Here is a 22,495-nt window from a genome sequence, read left to right on the forward strand (position 1 = left end):
ATGAGTAGTTGAAAAACGTCTCCCAGTTCGTTTGAGTTTAACGTGAGACCAAATATTCACTATAGGATTCAGATCTAGACAAAACATGAGTCTGATGATGGACTCGTTCTCAAGACACTTCTTGGTTGTCTTTGCAGTTTGGGCAGGAGCATTGACTTATTGAAAAATGACACATCTTCCTCGATGCTTCAGAGAGATAGAGATGCAGTAGAGATACAGTTATTATTATTATTTCTCAGCAGATTTTCAAAGACACCGCTCTTGAGCATCACCATGCAACTCTTGTTTCATTGTGATTCATTGCTCCACACACAACTTCCCATATTCTTGATTTAGTCTGATGTTTTTCTGAGACAGCAATGGCTTTTTAAACAGTATATTTGCTTAAATTTTGCTATTTTTTTGGCCCAGGAGTGTGTGTGTGTGTGTGTATTATTAACTTTTCGTAACCTATTTTCAACCATTTGTGTGACTTTAGTTAACTTTCCTGACCTAAGCATGACCCTTTACTGACTAGAATCCAGGTTTAGTCACAGGATCAAGTGATTAGTAATTTCAGGGTCTCTTTTAGTGTCCACAGCGAAGCAAATTTATTGCATTCAAAGCAAATGCCAAAGACAAATATAATATGAGTTGAGGACATACTTTAAACAAATAACAAAAACTATGAAGTTTGAATATCATATTGACTGGATATTTCCAGAGCAGTCCTAAAATGTTTCATCACCTATATTAAAGTAAAACATAACCTTGCATCCATTAAAATAATCCATATACATTTCAAAGCTACTTCACAATGACAATTTTTTTCTGAGCATGATGTAAACAGACACTGGTGTAGTTTGAAACGGTTGAAACTTTGGCATGTGAATTTCTAAATCCTGCTCTGCGGTTTCATGCAGTGTTTTCCCAGCTTTTCTCATCACAGTTCAGTGTATTAGCAGCCACACATCCCGCAAAGGGAAACCCGTCCCATTTCATTCAATCCCTGAGGGGCCTGTTCATGTAACTGAAGTGTTGATTATTCATTTTAAAGGGCTTATGCTGGATTCTTACTGCTTGGTTGGCATTTCATACTAGGTATATATTGGCTTGAAAGAGTTTTTCTTCTGGTGTACGTGTGAGTAAGAGAGAGAGAGGGAGTGTGTGCATGTGTGTGTGAATGTTTGCCTTCAAGTATGGAGTGTTTGTTGAGAGAGGATCATTAACATCCACAGCCGCTCTGTCCATCAGGGGGCGTGTCTTGCAGAATTGGGCCTTTGTGATTGGTTAATATGCTGGGGTCTCCGTCCAAGCTCTCGTTCATTTTGTCGCAGATGATGTCGACCAGCCGCTCAAACACCTGCTTAACGTTAATGTTATCCTTTGCACTTGCCTCGAAAAACTGGAAGCCTGCAAACAGACGGCAGAGAAAGAGAGAAACAGAAGAGGAGACAGCTCGAGTTATACACAAAATATGAAATGTGAAATAAAATCAGATTTGAATAAAACTGTATGGTTTATTAATCTAAAAATATAATTTTTACAAGCAGAATAAAAACATTCTACACATATAATTAGTGGCCAGCTGATATTTGGCATTAAGTTTTCTGTTTGGCCGTTTAAGAATCTAATGTGGGACTTTTATTTTGACAGACGCACAGGAGCTTCCCATTCTCCATCTTCACTAGTTTACTGCTTGTGCTTTTGTTTAAAGTCACCATGAAATCAAAATGAACTATTCTTATTTTTTGATGAAATACTGTAGAAAAATTCAGTTTCATTCCGACATCAACAGTTCAAATAAACGAAACGCAAATGCTATACTACTTTTTCCCCCATATACTGTCAGATATAAGCTTTTATATCATTTAAACAATTTTTTTACATATCTAATAAATATTAAATGCCAACAAACATCTGCAAATCCAGCCGTTAGATCTTCTAGTCACTCACTAACCTAGTGTTACAAAATCAATGTCAGCAAGTATAATGTGTTTATTTTATGTACTGTATATATATACACTATATATACACACACACTGCCCTTCGCTGTTTGGATTTAAATGCAAATGCTTAAGAATCAATGATTGGATCATTATTGCAGTGATTATTATTTCTAGCATGTTATATGTTTGGCTAATTGATGGAGTGTGTACCAAAAACTGATGTACCTCATAACATCACAACATTTATTTCCATCAAGAGATGCATACATTTTTGGTCAAGATCTTGTATTGACAATGCAAGAGTCCAGCACTCTGTAAAGTCTCCTCCAGCACATCCCAAAGACTTTCAATGAATTTAAGATCTGGACTCAAGAGGAGCCGATTTGATCCGAGCCTGATGAATCTTGACATTGTCATCCTGGAATATGAACATGATGTGTCTTTCATCATGTTTGTTTAAGAAATGAAAAGCTTCACACTCCATCAATTAGGGTTAGAAGAACTGTTGCCAAACATATAACATGCTAGAAACATAAAAATGACTGCAGTTATGTATGTGTGTGTGTTTTATATCCTCCATCCAATCTATAATAGTCATCCACTACATATAATGTCATAACTCATATCTAACATCTATTGAGCAATAAATGTCAGTATACACCCTCTGAGCAACACATTTGCTTTCGGTACTTTGAAAGGCCTGCATCATTCATAGCATTTCGTCCTGTCTTTTCTTCTGTCCAAATAAGGCTGTGTAGCACAGAGGAAACTCAGAGGGTGACGTGCCCTGCGCAGGGTCCAAAATTAACACTCGCCAAGCACCGAAGGAGAGTAGAACTTGGCTTTAAAATGGTTCGCCTCCAAAACATACAATTCTGTCATTATGCAAGTTAACAAGCCATTCCAAATCTGTATGATTTCTTTTTTATGTGAAAAAAGAAAAATGTATTTGTTTTTTCAGAATATCCATGCAACTAAATGTCATATAATGGAAGTGGATGGGGACTGGAACTACAAAAGGACAAGAAAGGTACATATTATAAAAGCAGCATTTACAGCTATATAAAAAATAATGCATAATGGCATAGCAAGTTAGAAATTATTTTTCAGCCAGTAAAATTCACCCATGATTGGGAGGGATTGCAAACAAAACATAACTGACCCGATCGGTAAGCCCCGCCCCCCTTAGTTACTGTTACTATCTCGGACAAACAAACAGAGGTTACTGCGCAAATCTTATCATACTTTTAAACGCTCTGGCGAACGCATGCACAGTACGGTGATTCAATACATGAATACCCATGCCCATCCTCTCAGGATACCTGGAATCAGTGTTACAAGTACCCTAGGCACATGGTTTTACCATTTTTGTAGCATAAACACCATAAAACTGATGAGAGCTTTGGATGTTTCTCTATGGCGCTGAAACCTAAAGATGTCCGGCCCCTCGCAACTGAAACTGCCATTGGCTCATCTGAGTTCGAGGGGAGGGGCTTACCGATAGGTCAATTCTAGACCCTTGCATGCTCAAGTCTTTATATACAGGCTTGTGTGGGTGTGTGTGTGTGTCTAATGCTTTCTTTTGTCGCGTAACATGCCTAGCTCATTAGCCAGTCTTTGCCCGTCCTCTCTGGCCACCAGCCTGTCGTCCTCCAGATCACATTTGTTCCCCACCAGAATCACCTGAGCGTTGTCCCACGAGTACGTTTTAATCTGAGTTGCCCTGAAAAAAAAACACACACACACACACACACACTTTTGAACTGACATGCTCATGAGTGTCCTCTTTGTGGCCGTTATAAAATGTGTGGCACTTCAACAAGAAACACACAACATTTCAATCACTCTCACTTTGAGTTACTACCTAGAGACATAGCAGATTGGTATTAAATAAAATAATTATTATTACTAAGACTATAAATAAAGTAAACTCACCAGTCCTGCACGGCGTAGAAGGATTCTAGGTTAGTAATGTCATACATTAGCAGAAAGCCCATGGCCCCTCTGTAATACGCTGTGGTTATGGTTCGGTACCTCTCCTGCCCTGCTGTGTCCTGAGAAACAACATACAAGCATCCTAAATATAGCCATTAAACACATCTAAGCATTACTTCCCAAAACACTGAATAGCTGAAACCATATGGATTGCAGAAACCATCCATTGCTTTACATGCTTTGAGTCTGTCAACCTTACGAGTTATTTTTCTCTATGGTTGGTTTGCTGTTATTTCTCGCTAGAAGAATGTAATATTTCAGTAGAGTGCTGACAGACTTAAAAATAAATAGGATATTTCACCATTAATTATGTGCAACTACATTTTTAAGGCGTAAGCCATATATATATATATATATATATATACACACACATATATACATTTTTAATAAAACACTATATTACATGTAAAATGTATGTAAAACTTACACAACTACTCTAATTACATCTTTAGTAAACTTAATGGGCAAATAAAAAGCATTTAAAATCACAGCGATATTGAAAATGATCATTTTATATTGGCAGCAAAGCTTACCTTTATGATGGATGGATGTGCTTTTTGGGGATTCAAAATCTCAGTTACTATTCACTCCCATTATAAAGCTTGGAAGAGCCCAGATATTTTTTTAATATAGGAAACTCCGATTGTGTTTGGCTGAAAGAAGATAGTCATATACACCTACGATGGCTTGACGGTGAGTAAATTAGGGTTTTTTTGGGTGAACTACCCCATTAATTCAAACATATCTTAAATATTTGATAATTTCTGTTAAAAATGCATGTCTAAGTGCAAGTAAAAAAAAAAGAAACTTAATTATTCAAGTAAATGCAATGCAAATGAAACAAACTCAGGGGGTTTAGAGGTTAACGGCCATGTTAATCTGGTAACTAGGCAACGTTTGATTAGTTTCCATGATACTGAAAAGCCTTGACTTGATTTAGAATGCTGTGACCTCACCTATGAAGGTTCCCATGGTAACTCTTGGTTTGGGCAGCTGTTAGAGGGCTGTATATATGCACGTATTGTACTTTAGGAGAAGAACTGAGTTCAAACTAATGGGAGCTTAACAAAAGCCTCAGCCCCTTCTTTCAACAGAGATAAGATGTGCTAGCTGCAACACACACACACACACACACACACGCGATGACGACTAACTTTATAACAAAGACAAATGAACCATTTCTGCCTATGCAATCTTACATGCTTCATTCTGATCCGAAAGCAACCTTTAAAGCCAGGAAATGATTCTTCAATGTCCATGACTGTGTCAATACAGCAGTTAAATCTACAGAACACTGTGATGACTAACCCTATGTAATGCGTAATATTTGCTCTTCCTTCATAGCGAAATGCCTCAAATTACATTCGCCCTTGCCTTTAAATGATGAACTCCTCCTTAAAGTAAACAAGAGAGAGAGAGTACATGCAAATGAGAACACGCACAAACTGTATACGGTACTTTCAACAAATATATGAAACACTTTAGTGTCCCAAGAGTTTATAATAAAAAATAAATTAAAAAAAAAGTTTTTTTTGGTGACTACTACAGAATGTTATGGCAAACTATTATATACAATTAACATTGCATGAAAATACGCTCGTTTTAAACACCCCTAAGCTGTTTGTACTGCATTTTATTTTATTTTTTCTTTTGATTATTTTAATTTCCTCTGTGTAAAGCACTTTTAATTACCATTGTGTATGAAATGTGCTATATAAATAAACTTGCCTTGCCTGTTAAAATAAGGATTTAGGCCTTTTCCATCTCAGAGGTCTTGACCTGAACTTTGAACTGTATCCTGAAGTTCATGAAAGAATGAGATTATTTAGGCTGTTAAATGGATAATTTATTTCGGTAATCCACTTTAGACATTCTACTAACTATAAGTAACTACCTGTCATGTTGTCAACTGCCAGTCATTCGAGTATTAGTAGATCTGTCTGCTTAATATCTGCTAACACTTTATTTTGATGCTCCCCAGTAGACATTCTGCTGACTATAAGTAACTTTGCAACAACTTATACTAAACCTAAAAGTTTACAAATACTAATGAGTGTTAGTTGACATGTAGTTGTAAAGTTACTTATAGTTAGTTAGAATGTCTAAATTGTAATTGAAAGTCTACTAAACATAATGTATGGAGATACAACAATACAAACACCATTTGATTATTTGACTTCTTACTCACTGCTATAGAAATATAGTCAATAAAACATGACTGATTATTAACTAAACATTTCCAAACACTTAATGTTGCTCCTCCGCACCCACTAAATACACCACACACACACACACAAACACATGTACACACCACAAGGCTTGGACTGCGCTCTGGGATCTTGGCGACAGAAGATGGAAACCAGTAAAGAGGATTTAATGCAGTGGTTCTCTACAGGTACAGCCGGGGGAAAAGTGCTAAATGCAAATAATAAAATGCAACTAACCAATATATATTACTAACTAACTATATATATCAATATAGTTAATAATTAAGATAGAAAAATAAATGGGCGCATCAATTTTTAAAAGGGAGGAGAAAACTACATTTCAGTCCTGATAACCATCGGAGTAGTTTGTTACACACATTTTATGAATGAGAAATGTAAGTAGGTTTAGTTTTGGCAGACTAGATCTAGTACGAAGACTTGCTCTGCTAAACCTTAAGGTTATATGATAAGACAAAAGAGAGCCTGTAGCAGATCTAGACAGGTGGTGCTGGGGAGGAGGAGGAGGGCCCAATAAATGCGAGAGTAGATAGTAAGAAGCGATTGATTGGCTGCTGAATCGGCGACGAGACAGTATGAATTCTCAGTTAATCACATTTTTATGCAATGCAATGCAAATACTGTTCAATTTTTGTTCAATTAACTTTTGTACGGTAAATACTTTTGGTAGCACATTGGGTCACCACTTGATATCCAATGTAAAATATGCGTCGTGAAGCAAACCCAGTTGAGAACCTCTGGTCTAATGTATGATTAAAGCAATAGTGCAATATGATTCAACAATTGGGACTGTGCCATCAGCCTCGCCATGACATCATTTTCCTTCGGCTTTTCTAATCAATCATACTTACAATTTTCACTTGCCGTATTATAAAAATTTTAATTAATACCTGAAGAGGCAGAATATCATCTGACTTGATGGTGGACTCTAACTTGGACTAGCAAGCAACCCCCTAGCAACTACCTAGAAAACCCTAGCAACCACACAGTAACGTCCTAGCAACTTACCCACAATCCTAGCATTGTGTCCACAGGTTTTGCACATGTAATGTAAAAAATCAAGTTACTAGATTACACTCTATTCTAGTGAATTTCAGATTACTGGAGTTGTTCTATGGTGGGTTATCAGCACACAGGTGCATTCTGGGAAAATGCTACTTAACACCTCTTGAGACGTTCTCACCCACTTCCTTTCATCAACAGAAAGTACTGTCGCTTCCTCTGTCGAGGACGGCTGCGGCTGTGAACGGCCGAACAACAACAATAACATCTAAAATTACTGTTTCAAAACAAAGGAATTTACAGAATTTAACAAACAGACTTAAAACACTTATGCAGCCACGAAAACACACACCAGATCATAAAACATTATTTGGCAGCACTGGGCCAACATCCTGTCTCAGTATTGATTCAATTAGTGATTCAGTGCAGAAGGCAGATGGATGCGGGTCTGGACGGTCAAAAAGCACAACCAATTTGATTTTATGGCTTTTATTTTCTAAAGGTTCCCTCAAAAAATGGATTTTGCCCTGTGTGTGTGTGTTTGTTTGTGTGTGTCCCACAGGGGGCCATCTGGTTTGGGTTGGTCTGGATGTTTTGTAACATTAACCATCATTGCTCTCACACACACACACACACACACACACACACACACACACACACACACACACACACACACACACACACACACACACACACACACACACACACAGACACACACACACACACACACACACACACACACACACACACACACACACACACACACACACACACAGACACAGACACAGACACAGACACAGACACACACAGACACACACAGACACACACAGACACACACACACACACACACACACACACACACACACACAGACACAGACACAGACACAGACACACACAGACACACACAGACACACACAGACACACACAGACACACACAGACACACACAGACACACACACACACACACACACACACACACACACACACACACACACACACACACACACACACACACACACACACACACACACACACACACACACACACACACACACACACACACACACACACACACACACACACACACACACACACACACACACACACACACACACACACACACAAACCACTTAGATTATCTTGATCAAAGTATTACTAAGTCATACTGACACATGGTCAGTGGATCCTCTTTTCACAGCATTCGACTTTGGCAATAACAAGTCTTTCTTTTCTGGCTTAAACTGTAAATATGAATAATACCAGATTTTAAAGAACTGACATTATTCTTCCAATATACCTGCAATGAAACTGCATGCATTTAAACTCTGGCAACTAAAAGCATTGCACCAAAGACTCACATAGCCAGGCTAAAGCACAACAGTCGGTTTTCGGAAGGAAAAAATCCCAATTTATTTATTTTTTTAACAATAACTTAAAAAGACAGTCCTACTGTGAGCTATATGAGGTAGTTAATTGATGGTATACAATTTTTTTCATCAGTCCACATTATTTCAACCTATTGTTAAAATAATCATGTATAATGGTGGGATTTGCTGGTGAAAAACTACAATACCCATAATTCTGCAGAGAAATCTCAAACAGGCAGAAAATTTTAATTAGCAAATCACGCAAAAAAAACTCTTTAGTGCTCGCTCACTCCGTATACATATTTTGAAATTAAGGTAAAATTAGTTGTTTCTATATACACAATCAACATCTTTAAATGAATAGTTTTTTATATTTATGTCTTTCAATTCAATTATGTCATTTGCAATGCTTCATGTGATTGTGCCCTCACTAAAGCCTTTAAGGCCCGTTCACACCATGACGATAACTATATTAGCATGCGTCCACACCAGCAGACGATTTTGTTCTGTTTATTCAATGCGTTTATTCTGTCACTTTAAATGCTCGAGCTCGTTGGATACAGCAGGATGGATTCTGATTGGCTGTCAATGTTTTTATCGTTCATCAGCTGGATAGAATCGTTCTGAAAGTGATTCTATCGATATCGTTTCTCTGTTCCGTTATCGTTATAGCTGTGTTGTGAACTCTGCTATTCTTTAATATTGAGAATTTTTTTAGAGCGATATCTTTATAGTTATCGTCCTTGGTGTGAACGGGCCTTTACCATCCTAGTTTTTAGGGGCCGTTTATATGATACCGTTTTCAACTAAAAACTTTGTATGCGTTTTGGCCGTTGTTTGAGTTTGAGAATGCAAACTTTTGAAAACGGGATTCAAAGTGCAAGTTTTTGAAAACGATACCGTTATCAACTTTGTGTAAACTACAAAAACACGAATTTGTAATAATAAAAAAAAGGTGACGTCATGTGCTTGCGGGTCTATAGTGTTTCTTTACAAAGTGACATCGCCATCTACTGGCCTTTTTAAGTTACCATAACTCCTATGGGAAAAAGACTTCCAATAAATGCCACTAAAAAGTGGGCGATACTAATGCACTCTATTGAAGTCTGGTCTACTTCCAAGCTTATTCTGACCAATAACTGCACACTTAAGGCCTGTTCACACCGGGACGAATTTCGCGCGTGATATTCGCCGACGTTTAACGTCTCGTGACTAAACAAAGGGCGCCAATGTGAGTGTGCACACGGACGCGAAAAACGCCACGCGTAAAAGCGTAATTTTTTAAAAAACGCCTCGGGTTCGTTTTTTTAGTTTGACGCGCCGCGTCAAAAACTATCCGACCAATGAGATTGGCGCTTTTGCTCACGTGTCTGGAGCTTCTGAAGTTACAGTAAAACACAACTTGGGGGCGCTCAAACACAAAACGGTCTTGCCGAGCACACATAGGTAACGGCGAAGAAGATATACGCCAAGTAGCGTCTACACTGCCGGGAAGAAATAAGACGAGGAAGATGCAAGGCGAGATGAATGTAGAGCTGCTGGTCTCGTTGGTGTCGGAACATAAAGAACTATATGACAAACGCGACAGCGACTACATCTAAATCTTAATAAAAGAGAATGTTATTGAGTGGTATTACTATTGCAGAGCAAATGGGCGCCATCTAATGTCAGGGAATGAATTTGCATGTCCACTCGGCTCATCGTCAGCGAAAATCGCTTGGGTGTGTACACAAAAAACACGTTGAAAAACGCTGGCGAATAACGCGCGCCGATATTCGTCCCGGTGTTTACGAGCCTTTAGAGAGAGAAAAAAATATCATATCAATGTTTAAAGCATCCAGCAACAGTCTGTTTTGTTTTTATGTGCCATTTAAAGGGGCAGGTACATCTAAAATAGTTGATATCACAATAATATACCACTGAAGAAAAAACAAATTCAAAATATGCACACCACTTTTTGTCTAGACTTTGAATGAACAAATATATAGGCACTACCCACCATCCTCATGCAAGCTACATAAACGACTTTAATGTCTCATCTTCCACACTCACCCATATCTGGAGTTTGACTCGCTTCTCTTTACGGTAAACCGTTTTGACTTTGAAGTCGATGCCGACCGTGCTGACGAACGCAGAGGTGAAGGAGTCGTCAGCGAAACGGAACAGAAAACTAGTTTTTCCAACACTGCTGTTGCCAATGATGAGGAGCTTGAACATGTAGTCAAAATTTTGATCGGCCACATCCTTCTGCACCTGCGTCTGATTACGGGTATCGTTGGCCGACGCCATCTAGAGGAGTGGAGGAAAAGTCAAAATGTAAGAGAGACAAGCTATGTCGTCACCAATTTCAATGAAGCTTAATGAATTACGGTTCTCTAACCCTCCAGCAAATCTAAACAGAAGAAAACCACCTTCATATGTTGGGCCCTGAGAATGCGGTGACCCTTTTGCTCATTTATGCTGGTCTACAAACTCACAACCAAGAAGTGAAGTGACACAGGAAATAACGTAAAACAACTCGTGCGAGACTGGATTTATTCCTGTTAAAATCAGTATCCCTCAAGAAGCTTGCAATCCAAGTCGTCTGTGTGCTGATTTGCAGTGAATAAGAGGAATATGAAGAAGAGATTGGTTGCTTGCAGAAGCCATGCTTGCTGATGCTTTGTTGCAGGTCTATGACTCCTCCTCCTGAAATTTCATTGGCCGTAACCAAGTTGTCGCTGATGTCACTAAAGTAATGGGAGTTATGTGCAAAAAACATCCATATTTTGTAAAACAGGTTCCATCGCTTCCGGTTCAGGTATTTTGTATGTGCTTCTTAAATATAGAGGCGTTTTACTAAAGATACCTTCAAAGACGCGAGCATAACTAATGTCCATTGCATATGCAGATTGATATCTAAAAGTTTTTTATTTTTCTTCTCACTAACATTTACAACATTTAAATTGGATTAAAATGCCAACAATAAAAAGAACTAGCTAGGTTAGCTGATCACCTTAAAATTACAATAGTCACAGTGTCAGATTATGCGATCTCAACTCCTAAACACTTGACTCGTGTCGTGGACATGTGACAACACATTTCTTCCCAACCAATCGTTGCTTGCCGTCGACGTGCGTGATGTCATAGAGAAGACGAAACTAGCCGTTCCTCCCTCGAAATCAGGTCTACCCAAACCGTCAAGTAAATATGAATGATATTAATTTAGAATTCGCCTAGCTTACTATATTATGCGTACGGAAACACATTAGTGCATAATAAAACTAATTGAACGTAATTTTTTACACTTGATTAACTGTTAATTACTAAATAATAATAACAGCCTATCAAGTGAATAATTGAACATCATTAATTAGTTTTATTTGAAACTGAAATATTTGGATATTTAACCCTTAATTTAACTCATAATTACATTAAAGATGATTAAGAATATATGGTGCAAATGTGTGTATTTAAACTAAGCTATCAGGCTAACCGGTTATCTGTATGCTATCCTAGTATATAAGCTAACTAATAGAGACATAAATGGTCGTTATAATGTAGTTGAAACAGCATTTATCATAACATGATTTTGGAGGAATTGTAATCAGGCGCTTAAGAGAGTACCTATTAAAAGCAGTTTAAACCAATGGGATTGCTTGGGGTCCTAAAGGAAACCCGATTTCAGGGAGAACCCAATTTGTCACTACAACTTATCATTATCATGTGACTTCCAGCATCAGTTACGTCATTCGGGGACTCTTTACCTACTGTTTTTCGAATACTATGTATTCGGACATACTACTCTGTTGGCATACTGTTTTTCACATGCTATATATAGTAGGGAAGTATTCGATTTCGGATGCAGCAAAACAATGGTTGTACTAGCTTAATGCTAATTCCAATACTCACCCAGTGCTGATTTGCCTCTGATTTTGGTCATTTATCACAATTTCCACAAAACTGTTGGCTAGTTAAAGGGTTAGTTCACCCAAAAATGAAAATTCTGTCAGTAATTACTCGCCCTCATGTTGTTCCAACCCCGTAAGACCTTCGTTCATCTTCGGAACACGAATTAAGATATTTTTGATGAAATCTGAGAGCTGGATCACTCCTCCATACTAGTCCATAGGCTTCTTCAGGGATTGAACTTGCCGGCCTCGAAAAGTTATTAAAGACATCGTTAAAATAGTCCAAGTGACTACAGTGGCTCAATCTTAAGTTTATCAAGCGACGAGAATACTTTGTGCGCAAAAACAAACAAAAATAACGACTTTATTTCAACTATTCATGTCCTTCTCTTTGGGCCTCGAGTCAGTTAACGTAGTGTGATTCCGTAGAGCTACGTCACACGTAGGCTCACTATTGGCCAACGCTGGTCATGTGCGTGATGCGTGTGACGTACAACAACAGAAGCTTACGCTATTACACTAGTGAACTGACTCGAGGCCCACAGAGAAGGAAATGAATAGTTGAAATAAAGTCGTTATTTTTGTTTGTTTTTGCGCACAAAAAGTATTCTCGTCGCTTGATAAACTTAAGATTGAGCCACTGTAGTCACTTGGACTATTTTAACGATGTCTTTAATAACTTTTCGAGGCCGGCAAGTTCAATCCCTGAAGAAGCCTATGGAGGAGTGATCCAGCTCTCAGATTTCATAAAAATATCTTAATTCGTGTTCCGAAGATGAACGAAGGTCTTACGGGGTTGGAACAACATGAGGGCGAGTAATTACTGACAGAATTTTCATTTTTGGGTGAACTAACCCTTTAAAATCGGGGCTAAAATCGTGCAGTGTGTACCTGGCATTATCTAAAGCCCCATTGATACTCTGACATGTAGTTAAAGTATTCTTCTTGCACTGTCATCTATCTCTCTCTTTCTTTCTTTGCGCATCAGACATGCTGAGTGAGGATCTTTCCTTGATTCAGAGCCATAACAGCAGAGACCAGCTCAGCACAATTCATTCTGGACAGAAACCAGTGCTTAAAGTGGGAAGCACGTAATAAGAATAGGGGAAAGAGTTCACCCGAAAATACAGATTCTATCATTATTGTGTATATCCTGTGATAATGTATGATGCAGTTATTTGACTCAGATGTTATTTTTGCTCAGTAATTTTGTGCTTTTTTCATTTTTTATTAGTTTTTTGTCCTATTTAGCTTTAATTTAGATTTACATTGACATTTAGCAATTAGATTTATTTCAGTTTTAGTCATTTTAGTACTTCAACTTGCACATTTTCAGTTCAAATTTTTTAAGTTAATTTTAAGTTTTTTTATATTAGGCCTGTATCATTTTTATATTTTAGCTTCATTTCAATTAACAAAAACGATTTTCAATATAGTTTTACCTAGTAAGTTAACAACAAACTGGTATGTATGACTGATGATTTTCTGTGAATAACTACTTAAATTTCAGCCTCTTTGTCACAGAAAACTTTGTTATATCACTTCAGGAGACTTGAAATACAAATTATTAAATCCTAAGGATTACTTTTATGGTATTTTATGGTCTTTTTATGGCCCCTTTTGAGCCTGACAGACATAAACACGTTAAGACTCTTCGAAAAGCCTTACATTTTTGTTCCACAGACAAAAACAACACCATACAGTTTTTGAACATGAGGATGAGTAAAGAATGACATGCGGTGAATTCAGGGTGGTTTGGACACTTTTTGCTATTGAGATGACTTGGGACAAGTGTCCCCATCAACCTGAATTCACCCTAAATTATTCCCATAAACACCCATTTCCTTATAAGAAAAACGACCTTACTGAACAAGTATTAACATCCTGCTCAAGCATATGAGAAAGAGGTGATCACATTAACACCTGTAAATTACCTGAAGAGGGAGTTACCAGGATATGACACACCTTACACACATGAATGAACACAATGCTGTTGTGCCACTGCAATTTGAAATAAAATGACATGGAAACCCTTTTGCGCATGCAGGCTAAGATTAAGATTAAATGACAAGTTAGATTAGATCACAAACAGCATATCACACACCCTAAAACTATGAAATCTACTGATCTGTCAAACACAACATCAGCTAACACACTCAGAAAATATGAATTTGATCATGTCATCAATAACTCAATTCTGAGGTTGAAAATGAAATAGAGATATTTGAAACGGTTCCAGTCATGCTCCCATATGGACATCTTCATATATCTCTCTACTGCAAACGATTAATGAAAAATGCGTATCCTTCGGGCACAAACATAATATGGTGACTAACCTTATTTGTCGCTTCTTAGAGGTGTTTATTTTACTCTATAAAGTTGATGTTGCGCGTTTCCTCAGCTGGTTCCGGACATCCAGTTTCACTTTTCCAGCAAAACACACTGGAAATGGTCCACTCACTCACTCGCCTTATCGGGTTTAAAACCGAGTATTCCCTTCCCTTCAGAGGGGCGTTGCAAAGCCAGAAGCTTGATGTCTGCAGAGACCTGGCTGTCGACCAGTTTTTTTTTTGTGTGTGCTGACGGCTCGTCGAAAGGGCGATGGCTGTTCCCAGATCAGCAAGTGGCCTTGGCGAGCGTCCAGCTGAACTCACTGAGCAGCCAATCAACAGGTCTCCTGTCAGTCAGACACACTCAGCATTATCATCTGCCACTTACATACGGGTCATTCTGTCAAACGGCTGCCCTTAGCAATCTCAAAAAGTGGTGAAAAAAGTAGCAGGATCTACAGTTGTAGGTTTATTACCACAAGCTTTGTTATGAATCTACACGATGTACATAAGAAAGATCATTTAACGCTGATAGACTAACAAATGTCCATTCTCCACTTTTTAATCATCACGGGCTATACAAAATAACGGCAACTGACAAACATAAATTTACTTGGGAAAAAGGAGACTTTAACATGTCATAGGTGATATATATATATATATATATATATATATATATATATATATATATATATATATATATATATATAATGTTACACACACATTAATATATATATATATCATATTATACATACACACACACATATACCCTGATAGCACACATACATCACGGAGACGTCTATTATTTAACATGTCATAAGGCTATATATATATAGTGGTGTGGTGTTCTGAAATGAGGAGGTAAAGTCCTCAGTTAAAAAAAAACCTACATTTCAGTTTTGTATTTTTACATTACCAATGTAATTTATGTTCTTTTTATTAAAACCAAGCATAAATCGCATCATGTTAGTGATTAAAGCATTTTTGCATATTCCAAAATACTAGCCCAACTAAAGCAAGCAACAATTTAAACAATATATATATATATATATACAAATGTAAAAGTATCAACAATTTATGAGCTGCTTGTACTCAATTACAAGCCAACACAAATAGAGTAAATTATTATTCCTTTTAATAAATCCTTCAGTACATTAAGTCTCTTTATATCTTTTTTATTTAAAGATACTTATTATTTTATGTGATATTCAGATACACACAGTAGGTACAGAAACAAGCCTATCTAAAATCTCCTAGTCACAAAAGAGGAACACAAAGGCGAGCGCCATCAGGAATTGAGCAATCTAAAGCATGGCTATAAAACACACACACACACAGGTTTCAGCTTGTTTTACACACCAAGATGTTTATAAGCAGAGCTATGGATTATTTGAGCAGATTTTATTTTAACTAGTTTTTAATTAGGGCACATCTTTGAAAAAAATAAATAATCATATTGAACCAAATATGAAAATTGCTATTTAAAAAAAAATAAAAAAAATCATAAAACAAGTCAGTCAGTCAGAAATCACAAAACTAGGTTTCAACTTGGTTTGAGGTTTGTGATTGGTCGGATCGTTGGCCTCCCACAGCCTCAGAAACTCCTGCTGATAGGGCTGTACAAGCGCCGGCTCCTCTGTAATCATGACGTTTTCTTTGTTGCTCTGGACTGCGGTTAGGGTCCAGTTGAGGGAGCCAGTGATCAATTTCTTGCCATCCACTAATGCAAACTTATGATGCATATGAACAGCTGCGCTCATCTCGTGCCTCACACAGATGCCTGGAACAGAGGTGAAAACAAACAGATGGGAAACTATCAATTAGCTCCAAATCCACTTGCAAATTAACAACAGATGCGATTTATACACATCTGTCAAACCCGCCGTGTGTGAATCATCTAGAGCTCCTTTAATTCTGCACTAATGCGTCAGGCCGTGAGTTTCACAGGCCGCGTTTGCCTGGGTGTGAGAGTTTGTTACAGCAGTGTGTGTACTGAAATAACAAAGGCTGAGCCAGACAGAACATGTGCGAGCTGTGCTGCTGTTGTAATCAAGGTATGAATGACAGTTTTACCACTTTGCAACAGTCGTACAAGTTCTGACTATAAATAATTTCATACTGCATTCCACAGTTGTGAGGACAGGCCAATGCTAAATAAAATAATGAGGTTCACTTAGTCATTAAAAACCTGGAAATATGAGGGAATATGTATTTTTTTTAGCCTGGGAGAGTAATGAAAATTAATAAACTCTAAAAAGGCAGAGACATTTCTGTGGTTGTTTAAATTTTTAGTAATGCTCAGGACTAAAAAAACTCTTTGGCTTGAAGATTATTTACACACAAACACATATGTGACCCGATCTGGCGAAATGAGTCGGAAGTCACAACGTTCTATTTTAAGATATGAGCCGATTATGTGGAAAAACAATGAAATAATAGATTTTTTTTTTTTTTGCTAATTTCAAAGAACAGACATTCAAAAATAATCTCCCAAAGTTTCGTAGTCCAGATAATTGAGTAAAGGTATTTAAATTACTATTAAAGTTTACAAAGTTTTACTAAATTCGCTGGAAATGAACATTGCTTTTCTCAACTCCTCTCGTCACCTCTGAGCATTTCCCAGGTATCCCCTGAAACGTCACAATAGGCTTGTTTGAGATGCGCCTTGCCTCGCCTGAAATGTAGTCGAGAGTAGGCGGCTGCAGTGAGAGGAGGAGTGAAGAAAGCGCAGGCAAGCCGGGTATCTCGCTTCTCGCAGTGGATCTGACACCTGTGAGATCAAAGGCGGATATCGCGGGATTCGCGGGATTCACGGGATTCACGCTCGTGCACGGTGTTGCTAATAAACTGGATGTAATTTAAGTTTTGTTGCTTTTTTATGAAAATAAATATAATGAACAAGACACCCAAAGTACTTATTTAATTCCATTTTAAATAGGCCTACGTGTTTATCAATCATTTTTTCTTTAATACAGATGTGTTTTTATTAAATAAATTAAAATAAAATTACATCACATAGATCGCACTGTCAGAGAGTTTGGGAATATCCACACATAATTTATACACATAAAACATGATATCAGAGTTTTAAAATCAAACATTTTTAAAGAGAACAATACATCACGGTTGTTTAAACCAATGAGCATTAAGCTGTGCCGTCAGCAAGTCGTTTCCCATCATGCTTTTGATCAGCGCAGTCGGTGGAGAGCAACTGCGCGCGACTGCAGAATCCGACACGTGCGCCTTGCCGTCGCGAGAGTTTTTTGACACACGTCAGCATGACATCAGAGCAAGGCGGACCGCACTCGGACACATTTCTAACCGGCATGCATCTCGCGCTGATCACCGGTGATCGGTTCTGCGCAGATTTTGCTCATCTCAAACAAGCCTTATCTCTGCTCTTTAAATGGTGTTACACGTTGTATAGAACCAATCAAAAAGCTTAGAAATGTACACAAATGCTGATCATTTGTCGATGGGAAGCCGTTTCGACTGACCGGCACGCGATTGGTCCAGCCACCCTCCTGTCAGACTCGCAGCGAGCGCTCTGTGTAATAAACAAGCTAGCAGATCTCCTCAGAAAGATTAAATATTATTAATTTGAGAAATGTCGCTGTCAAAAGCGAGCAAAGTTGCCAAAGCGTCATCAAGCCCCCTGGCCATTGCACACTGAGTCCGCGTTTTTTTTCGTATGCGTTTTTTCGTATTGATTCGGTGGCTCCGAATTGTCAAAACACCATTCAACACCGTTTGCTAAGATGCGAAAAACTTACGATTGTTTTTATATAACGGATGAAAGTTTCGTAGTGTGCACGCGTGATTGACATAACGTGATTGACAAATGTGAATGAGTGTAGCTATTTATCTGCAAGCAGAATCCATTAATGTGTTTGATTAACCCAATATTTGTTGGTATCTCCGTTATGAATTTGTTCAATGTTATTGTCAACTAGCCTACACTAAGATAAGATTGCATAGACTAGCATTATTTGATCTCTGTTTCCTTGTCTCTCTGCCTCTCACTTTCTCTTTCTCTCTCTCTCTCTCTCTCTCTCTCTCTCTCTCTCTCTCTCTCTCTCTCTCTCTCTCTCTCTCTCTCTCTCTCTCTCTCTCTCTCTCTCTCTCTCTCTCTCTCTCTCTCTCTCACACACACACACACACACAGAGAGACACACACACACACACACACACACACACACACACACACACACACACACACACACACACACACACACACACACACACACACACACGCACCCTCTCTCTCAAGCAATGTAGCACCTCTGTTCAATCTTTCTGATTTTAGTACATTTTTGTAAAAGGTAGGCCTACTGTTAAATTATTTATTCAAATAAAAACTTTAAAATAATTTGAGCTTCAGCCTGGTTTAATAGCATTTATATATTAATGTCTTTGGTCAAATTAAGCTGTAAAATAAATAGTTTATCCCTTTAAATGTAATGGATTTTGAAAGATATCAACAAAAAACGGGCAAAAAACTTTAAAAGCGATTTTCTCAGGTTTTCAATTTGAAAAAGAGGGCAGACGACCATAATTCAAATGTGTATATCTTTACAACCATTCAAGGTATGACTTTGACTAGGATATCAATTGAAAGCTTATGGTCTCCTCTTTCCATTAATACCAAAATCTCAATTTTTAAATTTGGGTCACTGTGACTCATTTTGCTGGATCAGGTCACATATACTGTATGTATATGTGTCTGTGTGTACATAATCTTCTAGCAGTCTGATAGGTCCTTTACATGCAATCTGCAAGCAATTAAATAGTCAATACACGGCACAAGCTGATTGGCCTCTGCGGATCCTGAAGCTAATGAGATTTGCTCAACATTTAAAAAGTCTGGTTCAGTGTTCGCTGTAAACTGGTCCTGCAGCGAGCCATCAGTGTTTCTCTAAACCCCTCTACCTCCCCAGCTCCACCTGCCATGATCTGCTACGGGGTTTATGCATTTCTATTCATGTAGCAGCAGTATATCTTACAAGCTCACGTCAGCATGTCTGTGTATCTATTATTAGCAGTAGCAAGTCCATACTTGCAATGCAGCAGCAATAATACACACACACCTGCCTTACGAAGGGTGCCGATCTGAGATCCAGTGATGGTCATGTAGTCTCTGTCCGTAACGACTCGTACAATGACTCCCTGTTTGTGCAGGAGGAGAATCCCTCTACTCAGCTCCATGTGAGAGAAGGAGAACACACACAGGTCCAGTGACCTACGTGCGGACAGGAGATGCTCGAGGAGCCTGGAGAAGGACGTCTCAATGCCATGCGGGAGGGGACATGCGCTGAGGGCCGAAAGAAGCAAGAGAAATGAGTTGTTTTACACATTATTACACATTTAGATTAGAAAAAAGTGGACCAAACTACCAGGGGAAACGTCTATGGCGTGTGAACAGGTGCTCGACACAGACATGGGGTGAAGGAAAGAACAGAACTTCTTTCAGGGGCCCGCGAGAGACTCTCAGACGCCGCGTCAGCCAGTCTAACCACTCCACACCCAGAACGAAAGCTACGGCTCCCAGCCCTAACACTTTCACCAGCTCTTTAAATGACATCTGAGAATACACACAGAGTAAGAACGGATTAGAAAAGTAAAGCAGCGTTGTATTACACTTTAGGAACAAAAAAAAAAAAGTAATAAAGACTGTACATTCCTGAACTTTTTGATCTACCGTTTCATTAGACGCATAACGTTACAGTTGGGATCATAAACAAGATCAACCAGCCAGTCATTATTGCAAATCAGGGCCCTCGTCATCAGGGGGGAGAGATCCTGCATGGTCCGTGCCCACCCACACACATTTTGACCCATGCATAATGAATTATTACAAATTATTACACTGGAATAATTGTTTGTAATTGGCAAGAGGCAACATTCTGTTTAATTAAATAATTCAACTCAAAACAATATTTATTCGAGATTTTGTCATGTCAATTTATGTATTTTAATAGATAGACTGTTATATAAGAAATCGGTCGCCAGTAACAACAATAGTTCATTCAACAAAAGACCACAGATTTACGTAAGTGACCAATGAGAAGCAAGTATTCCAGAGGGTTGTGTAATAATTTGAAGCGTTAATTAATAATTCAATCATCATTCTTGCAGATTTATGCTAATCTCCGAAATTTAACAATTAAATCTTAAATTGTGGCTTTCATATAATTGCCATAAATGTCCAAGGAATGTACAATAACGTGTTTCAGTGTTGTTTAATGTTTAACGGAACGTTAACTGTCTGAAGCTAATTGCAAACACGGATTCTCTTACACTTTGACGCTCGTGGTCGCGATTCAGAAAAACGACTAATATGATAAATTAAACTTGTACTTGATAGCATTGTCATTTATCCAGGTACGAAAATACATTTATAGCACAAAATGTGAGAATGTTTTGATATAATACCTGTTGGTACATGTCTGCCGAGAGCTCAAGTGACACTGAATCCTAAAGCAAAGCAAATCACATGCAAGTTCGGTTCTTTTGAGTTGGATCTTTTCAATGAATCGGTTGAACACGTTCACAAAACGGGACTAATCGCTTCGAATCGGCTCGCGAGGTTCTCGAATAAAACAACTTACAGGCACTTCTTTCCCACATGTTTTCAAAGAGCGAAAATGTACGACTAGTACTGCATATTGGATTGAATTGACGATTTAACCGGCGTTGTATTACTTTAATGAATCTTTTTTTTCTTCAACGCGTTGGTTTTAATAAATAGAATTTTACTGCAACGAGCAAGACCTTTTTCACCCAAAAAAATGTAAATAGACAAACAGGGGGAGGGAGGGGATCGGGGTGTAGGCAATAAACAGCAGTATGCTCAAATGTTTTTATTTGTATATTATTTATTTATTTACCAGGACAGTGCATATTAAAAACAGTACAGCTGTAAAATGACAGAATTGGCCAAGGGCTACTCTAAAAAGTCTAGCTCGTAAATGCCAGCCATAGACACATACACGCCAGTGTCAAATGAACACGCGGTGAACATGTGGTGATGTTATTGCGTCACGGCGTAAACGATTCACTGAATCGTGTTTTTATTATGTGGTTCTTTGAAATTGTAAGTATGAATTAGTCGGACCTCCCATCACAAAATGGGCAAATTTGTTCCCGCCCCTTGCAGAGATTTCAAAGAGTGTCAGTGGCTCTTACTAGTGAAGATTTGTGACACAACAACTTCACAGATTTTCAGAGTAAAAAATAGAGGACACATTTGCGTAAATTTAAATTTGAATGTTTATTATCTATAATAAAAGATAATGTTTTATATTCAAAATGCAGAAGAGGGAAATTTGAGAGAATTCTAAAGAAAATTGACAAAAAAGTACCATATAATAACTATGTTTTTTGGAGATGGATATGTAGCTTAGCCTACTTGCTAAGGCAATTCCATTGTAGGCCGCCTCTCTGAAGAGCCTTGGAATAACAGGATGCCATGGTGGTCCAATATCATTCAATGTTATGGTACCATCAAACACTGTATCATGCACTTGTCAGTAGATCTTTTAAGGATGTCCATATAAAACAGTATAGGACTAAGACACCATGTTTTTGCATCTGTTAATGAAAATATTAATGAAATATTCGTTAGTTCTCAGAAAGTAGGCCAAAGATTTCTCTTTAATGCTATTCTATTTCATAAGCATTTTTTTTGTGACAAAAAACCCCCAAAACATATAGGCCTATGCAGTTGCCAAGACATCTTGGTTTCTTTCTGCTGAGACAT

The 22,495-nt window shown here is 38.0% G+C and overlaps 2 protein-coding genes across 2 annotated transcripts; both read right to left on the reverse strand.

Moving 5' to 3' along the window:
• Positions 1 to 675: 675 nt before the first annotated feature.
• rab3da (RAB3D, member RAS oncogene family, a) lies at positions 676 to 14,991 on the reverse strand. Its single transcript, XM_056245150.1, has 5 exons — positions 14,743 to 14,991; positions 10,569 to 10,805; positions 3,864 to 3,982; positions 3,527 to 3,651; positions 676 to 1,392 (listed from the first exon to the last, which is right to left on the reverse strand). The coding sequence occupies exons 2-5, from the start codon at positions 10,803 to 10,805 to the stop codon at positions 1,205 to 1,207; spliced, it is 669 nt and encodes a 222-aa protein (XP_056101125.1). The 5' UTR covers positions 14,743 to 14,991; the 3' UTR covers positions 676 to 1,204.
• A 1,193-nt stretch (positions 14,992 to 16,184) lies between these two features.
• Positions 16,185 to 20,374, reverse strand: pld6 (phospholipase D family, member 6; the record flags this gene model as incomplete). The annotated part of the gene is made up of 3 exons (XM_056245149.1): positions 16,185 to 16,516; positions 19,824 to 20,047; positions 20,130 to 20,374. Coding segments are annotated over 3 exons (732 nt in total), but the record flags the coding sequence as incomplete, so codon positions are not given.
• Positions 20,375 to 22,495: the final 2,121 nt, after the last annotated feature.

This window comes from Rhinichthys klamathensis, unplaced genomic scaffold, assembly GCF_029890125.1.
Source record: "Rhinichthys klamathensis goyatoka isolate OS25496 unplaced genomic scaffold, OSU_Roscu_1.1 h1tg001597l_1, whole genome shotgun sequence".
NCBI lineage: Eukaryota > Metazoa > Chordata > Actinopteri > Cypriniformes > Leuciscidae > Rhinichthys > Rhinichthys klamathensis.